Below are 14087 nucleotides of genomic sequence, written 5' to 3' on the forward strand. Positions count from 1 at the left end.
GCGTAGGCAGGTGGCTATAGCTCCAATTCGACCCCTACCCTGGGAAACTCCATATGCCATGGGTGTGGCCCTAATGAGACAAAAAAAAAAAAAAGAATAGCTTATGAAGTAAGGAGACTTGCTTGGTTTTATCAGTGGACTAAGGAATTCTAAAAAAGTTAAACTGTAAACAAATCCCATTTTATACCCCTTGAGGTCATTGAAAAGCTAATTAAAAATGTGCTTTTTATGTAAAGTTTTGCTGGAAGACTGCTTTTTTTTCCAGAGGGAAATTAAAAAAAAAAAAAAAAAGTTAATACAAAAAGACCTTCATACAGTACCAGAAACAGCTGTATTAGAAAATGAATTATGCAGAAAACTTGTTTTTACAGAAATTTGTTATGCACTGATAGGTTCCAGCCAAGCATGTAGTACCTAAGGAAGAAATATATGAAATATATGCATGATTTATCAAATAAGTTTTGTCAAATTGTTTTCTCGAGGATGGGTAGATGCAATATTTCTTCTCATTATAAATATATTTCACTTTAACATGTAGGGCTGTTCTTTAAAAGGTATGTGAGAAGCAAATTATTTTTCTTCACTTTTTCAGATATATTTCACCTTTGCTTTTGATTACCTGCAAATGCACTGAGCTGTCTTCCCAATCCCCATTAGGTAGGTGATTGGTGATCCACAAATAAGCACTTATATTAAAGGGTGATTACTTATAGTATTATTCTCTTTGTTTTAAAATGGGATTTGGAGATTTGTTTTATTTATTTGCTTTTTAGGGCTGCACCCACAGCATATGGAAGCTCCCAGGCTAGGGGTCAAATCGGAGCTACAGCTGCTGGCCTACACCACAGCCACAGCAACGAGGGATTGGAGTCACATCTGCAACCCACATCACAGCTCACAGCAATGCTGGATCCTTAACCTACTGAGCAAGGCTAGGGATTGAATCTACATCCGCATGGATCCTAGTCAGGTTTGTTAACCACTGAGCCACTAAGGGAACACCCTGGAGATTTCTTAAGTGGCTAGTCCCTTGGCATTATCTGCTTTGTAAGTCAGAGATTTAGGACACTAAGTTTTTCTTCAAAGACAGCAAACACCTATTTTGTGACTACAAATCTGTAGTGTCAAAAGCTCAACATTCTAATATCTCCAATGGATGGAATAATCAGGTATGGAAGTTAATCAAAGAGAAAGTCATAAGCCAGGGATGAGTTTCAAAATAAGGAAGTATCTTCCATCACGTTCTATCCCAAGAGATCAGATATAGTTCCCTGTGCTATACAGCAGGACCTCATTGCATGAGAATTAGAATGCATATAAATGTATGACTGGGTTACCATGCTGTATAGTAGAAATTGACACAACACTGTACATCAACTATACTCTAATAAAAATTTTTTTAATTAAAAAAATAAAGAAGTATCATGTATTGTATATGTGGCACACATATTTAGTTAAGTTTGGCCACGGCTGATATGTAACCCAAGAACAGAGGATTGCAAGAGACTTTACAGAAAGTAGCTTAGTGTTCAAGCTCAACCTGCTGTTTCGAACAGCTCCCAGTGGTTGCTCCTCCTCCTGCTTCTGACTCCTGAGCCAAACCCTAGCCCGTGAGTCAGAGCTTGTTCCTGCTCCCACCTGCTTTCATTCAGAGGCACCCTTCCTTCTACTCCTGCAAAGGTCAACTCCAAAAATGATCACAAATTAATGGTTCATGTCCCATAAACACCCATTAATCAAGCTCAGGATATAGGACAAGTGGCTGGATTTGTTCAGAGAAATACTTACTGCAAAATCACACCCAGTGCTCTTTTTTATGTCATCCACTGTCAGGCCTTCCCAGAGTTCAATCAGAGTCAGACCTTTCTTGCTGTCCACATCAAACACTGCCTGTTGAAGTCAAGAAAATGATGATGACAATTTATATCACAGTAATTATTTCATAACATAAAACCGAAATAACCTCTCAAGTTATTTAAGGACAGAAAAGATCCAGGATAAAAGACTGAAAATCAGCAATGAAAAAATGTCAACGGTAACTACTATATTTCGGTAAGAATAAATGCCAACTCCCTAATTGGCAATCAGTTGTAGAGCGCTGTTGATGCCAGAAAACAGATAAGTGTTGACTATTGATGGCATTTGCTGCAATTATAACCAGTTCTTTAAAATTACTTTCCTTTTGTTAGATCTGACATTTTTGGTCAAAATTTTAATTAGATGATTAATATTGATTTGAAGAAAGAAAAGAATGAAGTAAAGCAGGGAGGGAGGAGATATTTGGACAGTGAAAGTACAGGGAGGATGGAGAGAAAGCTGATCAATGCTTCTGGGTATACCCAAGAATTACAGAAAACAAGAGAAGATGCTCTGAGGTAGCTAGGGGTAATTAATTATAAAGGGATAGCTGGCCCTGAAAGACTTCCCCTCCCCTACAAAGGTAAAGTCTGAAAGGATAGCTTGTTGGATCTCCCTCTGGTATGGAAATCAAATGAAGATGCTTATGTTTAGGACAAGCATGAGAAAGCTAACCTCACCCTAAACAATATTCCAGTTGGTAACACCAGGTGATGGCAGTGCCAACTGGTACAGCTTGAGGTAGACTCAACCTATCTTGTCTGATTTAGAACACATGGAGTCACACTTAGTCATGTGACAACTTCAGTGGAAGGGACCAACAAAGCCATATAATATAACCTCCCAGCCAAGAACTCTTCAAACCTTCTCCTGGGGCTCTGTTAGAAATTTCCAGTGCTAGGAGGCTTGCTGTCTCAAGGCAGATTGCTTGATGGGAAGCTCTGACTGCAAGAGCCAAACTGCTTCTCTATGACTAACTTATGGGCTCTACAAGTTGCCCTCTCATGCAACAAGCACTGCTCGGACTTTTGGTTTCCGTGGTTAGTATTCTTCAGACTTAAATGTGTACTTTCCAGCTTTCTCCTCTCCTCTCCTCTGGATTTACCTTAAATTCAACTCTAATTTGCAAGCTTAGCAACTTTATTTTCAGCTAGCTTGGAAGTCAAACTCTAAATTGTCATTTTTAAACATACTCTTGGTTAGGAGACTGTTAAGGAGACACAACAACATGCAGGGGAAAGAGCCCTGGTTTTGATCTGGACTGAAAGTCCAGCTCTGCCGACACTGTGCAATCTTTGGTGAAGCTGTCTTCGCATCTGTAGATGGATACCAAACAAAGCTACTTCCCCAGATTGTTACACAGGACAAATATAATAATAAACCTATTCTGAGCACATGGCAACATGCCTGAGACTTAGCAGGGCAAGATCAAGGCATAGTCTTTTTCTTTAATAGCTTAACTTGTCACTTGTGTGTGAACCCAAACCAATGCACCAAAATGGTTATCTGGCTTCAGTTAATTGATATTTCTCCTCAGCAGTAAAATATCAAGGGGACCGGTGATACCTGCCTTCTGTGTTTGCTGGTGGAATTCAAAGGCAACCTGGTTGATCTTACTGGAAAAGATTATTTAAATTTAGAGGAAATATTTCAGCAAACTTCTTTTTTGTTTGTGTATTTTTATGTTCCCCCCAAAAACTTTTTTCAGCAGAAATGAGTATTGAGGGGGAAAAAATGATCACTTAGGGATATGTGTAGGCTGCAGTAGGTTATTCAATTCCAAAATGACAATTACAGATTTTTTTTTTAATTGGACACTTTTCTTCTGCATAAAACATGTCTGGAGAATCATTCATACTGATTTTCTTTCCCCTGTATTGTGAATTTATCAAATTTGATGAGTTTATAAATTCATCAAAATGGAACAAATAAGAGAAAAAGATCCTTTCGGTTGTGTTATTAAGAACAGGCAGGAAAGGGATTTGGGGAGAAGCTAACTTTGGTATCATAAATATAAGGCTTCAGTGATCAAGAAGATAAAAATCTATGATATGACTTACTGCTTTTAAAAAACTTTTAACACTTATCAATTTCTAATTAGTACTCAAAGTCATATATTGGAAAGCTAAGAATCTACAATTTTTTTTAAAAAGCGGGAAATTTACTTTAAAAGTATTTAGGAAGATTTCTATTTAGTGGTATAAAATGTAAACAAAAAACTTGATAAAAATGAAAACTAAAAGCTACAATAAAATGTTCAGTTACCAAGAATAATATTTAAATTACTTTGTTTTACAGATGAATAGTTTATTTTTTCACCACCATAAAAGGCTGCATTATGGATAAAGCAGTTAGTCACAGCCCAAATGCTGGTGAGGAAGGCATCTTTCATAACATCATTCTAGCAGCACAAAACCAAGAAGTCAGGGTCATAAGATCTACAGAGCCTTTTTCGAATGGCAAACTAATGGAATTTTCCTTAAAGGCTGAAAATAGAATTCTAGTCCCATATCTGCTCTCTCAGGGTATACAGTCATTGCCCATAAAGGCATTGCAGAACTTATTAAGCACCTACAATGTGCAGGGCACAGGGGTAAAGAGGCACCATCCCTTCCCCTGAGGCACCCAACATTCCATACACAGCTGCCTTTCCCTTTACTCATTTTGCTACACAACGCCACCTACAGTTAAGGCTCCAGATAATAAGGTCCACACATTTGTTCCAATGGTGACTTCTCCCTGAGCACCAGATGCACATTTCCAATTGTTTATCTCTGACTGGATGTTCAGGGTGTTAACTTATCTAGGAAAGTCAAACTGAGTATGTTCAAACAGAACGTATTCTTTTCCTGCCTCCCATTGCTCCTCCTACAGACCCTGCCTTTATTAAGGATACAACAGGTCAACCATGCCTCTAGCCAGAAAACCTAGGAATCACCTCTGCCTTAGCAACCATGTCCCATTTGTTACTGAGTCCCGCTGAGTCCATCTCCTAAATCTCTTTGAAATCTTTTGATCTCGTAGTTTAGGATCTTGGCATTTCTGGCCAAGACCATGGAAAGTGTTTCATCATTTCTCCCCCTACTTTACATAAAAGCTACAATGCCCTTTGTAATGCAAATCTAATCAATCATATCCCCACCCAAAATCACTATATAATTGGAAGGGCTCCCAATTGCCTCCCAGATGAAACACAAATTTTTTTTTTTTTGGTCTTTTTCTTTTTCTTAGGGCCACACCCACGGCACATGGAGGTTCCCAGGCTAGGGGTCCAATCGGACCCCAGCAACACCAGATCCAAGCTGTGTCTGTGACCTACACCACAGCTCACATCAATGCCAGATCCTTAACCCACTGAGCGAGGCCAGGGATCAAACTTGCAACCTCATGGTTCCTAGTCGGATTCATTTCCGCTGCGCCATGACGGGAACTCCCTGAAACCCAAATTTTTTAACAAGACACTCACATTGCTTCATAATTTGGGCCCTCATTGTCTTTTCAACCTCAGCCTTCAGAATCTTGGGGGGCCATGCCCTCACTCCACAATGTCCAACTCACAGGTCCTTGAGTAAGCTATTTTTTCTTAATACCACCATGACTGCCTATTTTCTTCCTTTTGCCTAGAAGGGCCTCTTTGCTCCTCTTCTCACTTATAAAACTCCAACTTATCTTTCAAGACATCACTCAATCTATTACTTTTCTCATCAAGAAAAACATGGTATTTATTCAGCAGGCATTCCCTGTGTATGGGTTAAGCATTACCCTAAGTGTTGGATAAACAGTGATGAGTGAGACAGACAGAGCTCAGAGGTTATTTCAATATAATGATCAGTGCTAAGTTAGGGTGGGTACCCAGAATCCATGAAGTACCCAGAAGACTCAGGGAAGGATAGGGAAGAGAAGAAATATGTAGCTGAGACATAAAAGATGAGCAGGAATTAGCTAGATGGTTGGGGTGGGAAGAGCATTCCAGGGAGAGAGACAGGATGTGCAAAGTCCCAGAAGAACATGGGACAGGGGCAAGTGATGCAACATAGTTCACGGCATTTCAGCCTGGCTGGAGTGGAGAGAATGTGAAAGCAAAAAGAGAGAGACTGAGATTGGAGGAGATAAGATACCGTGAAATGTCTTGTAAAACATTAAAAGCTTATATTTAATACCACCTAGAAGCTTTCCTTGACTCTCCCCAGGTTGTGAAGTAGGCTTCCCCTCTGTTCCTAACTCAGTATCTGGCCTCTCTCTCCCCGTTTCTCATGGACTTTATCACATACATTACTCTAACTGCTGGCACTGTAGCTGCATGATGTCCACTGTCCTGAATATGCTCCTGGAGGCAGAGACTCTCCTCTTTTCTGGAGTTACTGTTGGAAGACTCTGGTTCAGAGAAGGAGCTCAGAAAGGCTTACTGAATGAATGAATGAATGAATGGATACAACGATAATGTGAATGGAGAGAAAAAGTAGAAGGTTTTTTAAATGGCAGTCAAGTTAAATAACAAAGAAGTAATGTTCTGAAAAAATGTAGGTATCCGATGGTAAGTGCCAAAACAAGCTGGCCCCTCTGAGCATGAAGTTGTAAGTGCTAAACTGTCAGAAACTTCTTTATGATGAAGATGGAAATGGCATTAGACTTAAAGGATGGGTAGGATTTGGGGAGGCAGAGTCGAGTGGGAGTTGTTGCATGTAGAAGCACTAAGCTGGTAAGAACAAGGTCAGGGCACACATAGAGTGGGGACATAGGGAGAGGGCTTAGCTGGGAGAAGAGGAAGGTTGGGGGTAAAATATTGCTGGAATCATCCTTAGAAGATGTAATACTTTACATTATTAAAGAAAACATGATCAAGGACAGTTACGTCTTTGATTTCAAAGTAACAGATTCTTTTCAACAAGTCCTGCCCATGGTTTTGGAGTGGTTTAAGAAATGTTAAAATTCAGGGAATAAATGGTGAGAAAAAAATATTCCTTTTATTCACTTGCTTTTCTTTATATGTCATCTTTATAGATTCCATGTAAACAGTCCTAGGGCAAGGCACCATTTAGGAAAGAAAACTCCTTAAAATGTGACTTCTGGAGTTCCTGTTTTGGCTCAGCGGGTGAAGAACCTGACATGGTGTCCATGAGGATGTGAGTTCAATCCCTGGCCTCACTCAGTGGGTTAAGGATCTGGTGTTGCTGCAAGCTGGTGGCACAGGTCTTGGGTCTGGCATTGCTGTGGCTGTGGTGTAGACCTCCAGTTGCAGCTCTGATTTAAGCCCTAGCCTGCGAACATCCATATGCTGCAGGAACAGTCATGAGAAGAAAAAAAAAAAAAAAAAACTGACTTCTGAAAAGTATTATGAGCCTTCTAACCTACTTCAAAAGGCTGCTTTAGGATGCTCTGTACCACACCTGAATGGGGGTTCTCAATCAGATTAGTGCCAAAAGGAACTGCATCATTACGAGAAACAAATAAACAAACCCTGAGCTAGAGAATACTGCTTTGTGGTTCATCAAGATGTTAAATTAAGAAAATGACACCTCCTAGATCACCTATGAAAACTATGTCACTCAAACAGCTTAAGCTCAAATCTGGGTAAGCAACCACCAGTGATACGTCTCTCTGATCTGAGCAGTTTCAGTTGTACTATTAACCAACAAAGTCTATTTAAGAAGATAAAATCTAGAGAAGTATGAAAATGGCTGGTGTGTTCTGAGTCTGCTTTATAAAAGCAGGCTGAAAGCCTGCACGGAACAAAAGATTTCTTGGTTCACTGTGGGGCCTGTACTGCAATTTGCACCTATATGATTAAAATCTAATTTTTACTGAGTTTCCTAAAATGAATTCCAACCATTTGTACTCATGATTTGGGAAAGCAATAAAGAAAGGTAGGAATGATAAATATATTCTTAATTTTGTATCTATCATCCATCTGAATAGTCCAATACAACTTTTTTTGATTATATCACACTGTCAAAGTTGCCAAGGACAGCAATGCAATTTTGCGTATATATGTTTATTTCCAGAGAAATTCTACATTAAGAATTCTACATCCAGAACCATTAAATTGATGAATCTTCCTATTCAGTCTAACACAGATTAAATTAATTCTACGACTGCCAACGTAATACATTTTTGGAAGCTAACAAAAAAATTCAAAAATGCTCATAAATAAAAAAAGAGGTAGTAGACATTAGAGGGAATAAAAGAGAAAGGCACTTTACCTTTTCAGTAATGATGCGGTTGACACATTGCTTTCCCGTCAGTGGTAATGTACATTTCTCCATGATTTTATGTGCATTTCCCTGTTTTAAAAAAGAAACATCAAGGAGCATAGTTAGGGACCAATTCTTATTTATATTTGGTATAACACAGAACAAAGGGGAACTATCAGAGAAACTGTCTCCTAAGCACAGACTGTTTCAAAATCTTTGTGCAGTCATGCTTTTTTTGCTTTCTTCCTGGGGGCAGACTATATTCCCTAAAATAATTCAGGGAGAATGCCAAATGAATAGCCAAAGGTATAACCAATATAGTTGGGAAACACCCTGCCTCAGATCTGACCTCTCAAGCCTCTGCCTTTCCTTAGATCACTTCTAGCATCCGGCTAATTCTTCTTTTCCAGGGAATAGTCTCCTTGACAGACAAGCTGTTATTTACCGAGGGTAGGACGCATACACAGAATGCAAATGCATAATATGCCTTTTTTAAAAAAGAAGTTTAATTTTACTTGTTAAAAAAGTAATATATTCATAGAAAATGGCAGTTCTTGACTCCCTTCTATACCCTTAGAATTGTTCTCAACACAAATCAATTTCAATTTTTTTATAAATGTATACTTTTATACATTTTCTTTTTACCTCTGTATTTTAAAAATTTCTTTTCTTCTTTTTTATGGCCATACCTCCGGCATATAGAAATTCCCAGGCTAGGGGTCGAAATGGAGCTGCAGTTGCAGGTCTACACCACAGCCACAGCAACGCCAGATCTGAGCCACATCTGTGAACTACCCCGCAGCTTGTGCCAATGCCGGATCTTTAACCCACTGAGTGAGGCCAAGGATCAAACCTGCATCCTCACAGACACTATGTTGGGTTCTTAACTGCTAAGCCACAATAGGAACTCCTATTTTTAAGTACTATGTTAGCCAAGCTATTTATTTTCTTAATTAATCAGTTTTAGATATTATCTAACTTCTTATTGGGGCATACGAAGACTAAAATCTCTTACAAACAAATCCTCATCCTCCAACATCTTCAGTTCTCCAAACACAGCTATGTCACTATTTGCAAGTAACTCCGGAGTCGGAGTTTACACCATGCTGACAAAATGACTATGTAAAGTGGTTCATTGCTGGGCTGGGTAGTGTAGAAAACCCTGATTATATTCACTTTCTTACACAGCTATTTGCTTTTCCTGGAATTTGTCTGAGCCTCAGTTTGCTCCACTGGTAAGATGTGTGAGTTGGTCTGTAGCTACATTTTTTCAAAGTTTCCTTTAGCTACAGAACCTTTCTTGAAACATAAAACAAAAGAGGGATTGAGAGTGGAAAGCAGGCTTATACCCATTAACTCCCTTGGAACACATTCCAAGTAGAGAGGTGGCCTCTGGGGCACATCCATGGAGGCACAGTCGAAACATTAGCTCTGATGATCTGATCTTCTAATCATTTTCTTCTGATTATGAGTAAGCTCCTTTCAAAGTATCAAGCACCAGGAGCCTAAATTAATATTTCCCTTGAGGCTGAAGGCTAATTTATCACATTCTAGATCTTCTACTGGAAATGGCAAAAATGCTTCTATTGTTTTTTGGATCTAAAAGCACCACACATGTCGTCATCATTTAAGCCATCTCAATGTTTTACCTCCTGAAACACGCACTTGCTACCTGGTTTATATCTCTCTTAAAACTGCTGTTATACCAAGTATGATCAGAGGCAAGGAATTTCAAATAACTGGGCTTAATTAAGATTTTACTCCTTGTGATAACCTGTCTTTTCACCAACACACCAGTAATTAAGAGGTTTCAGTACACTTAACTCAGTGTACAGCACAACAGACAGTCAATATTTTTTGAGTGAATGAATGGAAAGAAAAAAGGAAGTCTATTTGGAATCCTGGATGGACTTCAAAAAATGACTAACTATTACTTTAATTTAGTCAGAACTAGTGTTAAACACAAGTAGAGGGGATATATATTACACCTTTAACAAGTTATATGCTCCTGTCTCTAACTGTGTAAGAAAATTTATAGCTGTAGAAATAAATTTATAGCTGTAGATCATTTTTAATGATCTATTTTCATTCCCAGATTTCAAAGAAACCTTGCCCCTGTCAAAGAAGCTTAATTAAAGAGCTGAAATTAATGATAAGCATTCAAACTTCTGTAGTTGTCAGGACTCCTTCCTCTTAACATAACTCAAATAAGGCATGTCGCAGTGAATTCCAGGTCCGCCTGGGAACAAAGTGAACAATCTGTGGGCCTCCAAAGAACATTTTCTGCAGGGAGCACTTACTTTGTTCTCATTATTCGAGCAAGAGCTGCATCTGGTGTGAAGGCAGCCACATGGACTTCAATGAATAACCAACTCTGGTTTAGGAGCAATGGTGAATTTCAACTGACAGAATTAACCATGTTCTACCAACAGATCTTTTATAGACCATTTTCCACGTAAACATCTTAGTGGTTCGGAACAGAGCCAAAGGACTGAGTGCAAAGGCTGACTCAGCTCCACACTAAGCTAGGCAGGGCTCCTAATCCCAGGCTTCCCCATCGGCTTTACCTTGAGGGGTTGCTGTAAGTGTCCAGCACTTAGCAAGGGCTCATGACACTTGCACTATTTATATAACCTATATTGAACATTTCTACAGTCTACCAGGGAATTCTTTAGGAGCTCCTAAAGAATTAGGAGCACTATGAAGTTGGACATAAGATTGCACAGAAAATGGCCTAAACAGAATTCCTGAGACCCACAAAACTAATGAAGCCACAACATGTATTTGGGGGCAAACCATATGGTTGGCCTAGGAAGCTGGCATTAAGCATTTTCTTGCTGCGAGAACAATGTAACCAGATGACTCCATTCACACTGAGTTCCAAGACATAACACAGATCAAAGAAAAGGAGAAAATGAGATGTAGGAAGATTAAAGAATGTCATAATTTCAATACTCAACAATAGGTTAGTTATGAAGCCAAAATATGACTGCCTCCCACTTTAGCACTCTATTCTAACCATGCCAGGCTGAGGCTTACAGTGTGTATGGCAGCTGCAGAGATTAATGATTCACAAAGGAGGAACAATCACTGAGTTTTTAGCATTTAAAAATAAATCGTAAAGAAGAGATGCAGTACAGTGTGGTAGCAAAAAGGACTATATTTGGAGTCCAAAGACCCGGTTTTTTCATCTTCACTCTGCCATTTAATAGTCATTTGGTCCCTTAAGTTCTCTGTGCTGTAATTTTCTCTTTGATTGCCTTGTCTTCCCTACCTGAGCATGGGAGGAATCAAATGAAATATTCTGAAAATCCAGTAAAGTAGGAAGCATTGAATCTACATGAGAATGTGTGGGTTTAGTGGGGTCTTGTTCAACCTTATTATGCTGCTTCTTTCCTTCTCCATGACAAAGTATCAGAAAAGGCAGAGAAACGGATATCAAATGTAGCATTAAAAGTGCTCTGAGGCCCTCCTATATAGCACAGGGAACTATATCCAGTCTCTCCGAGTAGACCATGATAGAAGATAATATAAGAAAGGGAATGTACATGTGTGCATGACTGAGTCTTCTGGCTGTACAGCCGAAATTGACACAACACTGTAAATCGACTATACTTTAATTTAAAACATATGTAATAAAATTTTTAAAAATGCTCTGAGGTGTCCTGATTTTTGATAGTCTCTTATTTGCTAACTTCTTCATAACCCTGGTTAATAGTTAAGTCTCTTTCCTCCACCTGCTTGTCCAGCTTTCCTCTCCCCACCACCATCACTTCCAGGCTTCCTGCAAAACCTAGGAATCCACCATATTCTTTTTACAGGACTGAAGGCCTCAGTACTTTCTATTACTTGCTTCATGATGTTCTCTCTTTAATTCTTTAAATATCTGTGTGAAATTTATCACTAAATTCTTCAGTAATAAACAACTCTGGATAAATGATAATAAATTCCTTTGTTATCTATCATTACAATAAACCGTGTCATCACAACAAACTTCATCCCAAATAACAAGCTCTCTTTTTACAACACGACGACTTTTGCCTTTGATGTCCATATTTCATTCACTCAAGGTAACAGAGCATTCATGAAGATTTTGCCTTACATAAAACCTCATTTTATGCCCATCTTTTCTGTTAAGTTCTTAAATGTGTCTGCAATATAGATTTCTTCTTTCAGGCATCGTCTTTGGGAAAGCCCTAGTGATTAAGTGCAGAGAAGGCAGAATCTAGAAGTTGGCTGCTCCTTCAGTGACCAAGTCATTAAGACTTTGTTCATGCCACCTGCGACACATGTGACCAGGTACCCATCAGCCCACATTCTAATGGCAACACCCTCCCTATTCTTCACAACTTGGTTCAGGTATCACCACCCCAGAAAAACCATCTGCAACATTCCCTTATCTGATGCCCCTTCCCTAGAGTCCCAGGGACACCCTCAGTCTGGTGCACCACCTAGGTGCTCCTGTGGTTGCTCCACTCACTACATATGTAACTGTTGCCCTCTCTCTACCTACCACTGGACTCTGAGCTCACTGAATGCTGAAACAACCTACCTTTGTATCTTCAGCAACAAGTAGAGTATTAGACTAATCATTGCGATCAGTAAATACTATCTGACTATTATAATTCTGATCCAAGGAATCCTAACAGCCTTGGAGCCATAAAATACATGTGACTGAGTATCTATGGACCACTGGAGGTTTTTAGTCCTAAGAAATGTATTTGTACCTTCCCAGCATCTCAGCTCACTAGGAGAAGTGTAGCTAGCAGAAGTGTGCGAAGGGCTTATAAGACTTTGGGGAGACAAAGACATGAGCAAAGAGAAGACCCCTCAAAACTGCAGTATGAAATGTACAAATGTATAAGTAAAGAGAGAAGCTGAGCGAATTATGCTTCCCCTACCTCTTCTGCCTGCTCCCTCCTAAATCTTCAAAGCTTGCATTAATCAGCTGAAAAAGAGGGCTTGGCAAGACTGAACTTGGCAAGGGAATACTCAGTGCTTTGGTGACACAATGAAACCAAGAATAAGCATCTCTTAGGGCTTGCCAAAATAATATGGAAGGAGCCTGAATGCCACTGCCCTCATCCCTTCCTTCTACACACTCACACACACACACACACGACCACAAAAAAGATATAAAATATCGGGGAACACTGTATTACAAAACCCATGAATGCCAAATCACTATGATGACTGATGTGGCACCTAGGGAAAAAAAAATGGGATTTGCTTTTGTTTTGTTTTGTTTTGTTTTAGGGCCACACCTGCAGCATTTGGGAGGTTCCCAGGCTGGGGGTCTAATGGAAGCTGTAGCCACCAGCCTATGCCACAGTCACAGCAACTCAGGATCCTTAACTCACTGAGCAAGGCCAGGGATCGAACATGCAACCTCATGGTTCCTAGTCGGATTGGTTTCCACCGAGCCATGACGGGAACTCCGAGATTTGCTAAATAAAGAAAATCAAACTACAAAGAATAAAAGGACGGGATGATGATATTACTCACACTCAGTTTATTCTCAGGGGATGTTTTTGGCCTTTACCCAGCAGCTATTTGGTAGGGATCCCAACAATCCATATAGGACTTCAGCAAAAGGCTTTGCTAGCTCTGAAGCAGGTAACAGTTGCTATTACAAATGGTTTTCATATGTGGATGTAATAACAGTTTGTGGTTACAGGTACATTTGAGAAGACTAGTTAAATGAGACAACAGACACAGCAAGCCATTTCCCTGAAAACAGTCTTCAGGGCTCTGAGTTCTTAGAATAGAAGGCCATTCTTCTTCAACATAATACAAAATATCTTTATCAAGGCCTTTTGTTTTCTCTCTAGAGATTGCATCCTATAGTCTCTAGCATACAATGTCAGCATCCAGGATGGGAGCAGAATTATTTTCTCTTTCCATCTATGAATTGCTGTGGTACCTTAGAAAGCTGCTCTTAGCCCTAGCTTTCCTATCAAGAACTGTGGATATTCAAAGTCACAGAATTTAAAGTTATTCATTTAATTAAATCCCATGAGACAGTTTAAAGGGCTTTAT

The 14087-nt window shown here is 39.4% G+C and overlaps 1 protein-coding gene across 12 annotated transcripts in view; it reads right to left on the bottom strand.

Annotated features, from left to right (window-relative positions):
- The window catches only part of OXCT1 (3-oxoacid CoA-transferase 1), a 147672-nt gene that overhangs the window by 8823 nt on the left and 124762 nt on the right, over positions 1-14087 (bottom strand). For 6 of the 12 annotated variants that reach the window (XR_014830732.1, XM_085001591.1, XM_085001590.1 and 3 more), the window contains 2 exon segments: positions 8058-8138; positions 1789-1890 (listed from right to left, as the gene is read on the bottom strand). Coding sequence is in view for 7 of the 12 variants with exons in the window: in XM_085001591.1 (XP_084857717.1) it covers positions 1789-1890; positions 8058-8138 (183 nt within the window). In the remaining 5 variants the exon portion in view is untranslated. 12 annotated transcript variants of the gene reach the window in all.

This window comes from Sus scrofa, chromosome 16, assembly GCF_054392235.1.
Source record: "Sus scrofa isolate SSC_HxYL_T2T_F1_AM1 chromosome 16, Sscrofa_HxYL_maternal_Yorkshire_Landrace_v2.0, whole genome shotgun sequence".
In the NCBI taxonomy this organism is placed as follows: domain Eukaryota; kingdom Metazoa; phylum Chordata; class Mammalia; order Artiodactyla; family Suidae; genus Sus; species Sus scrofa.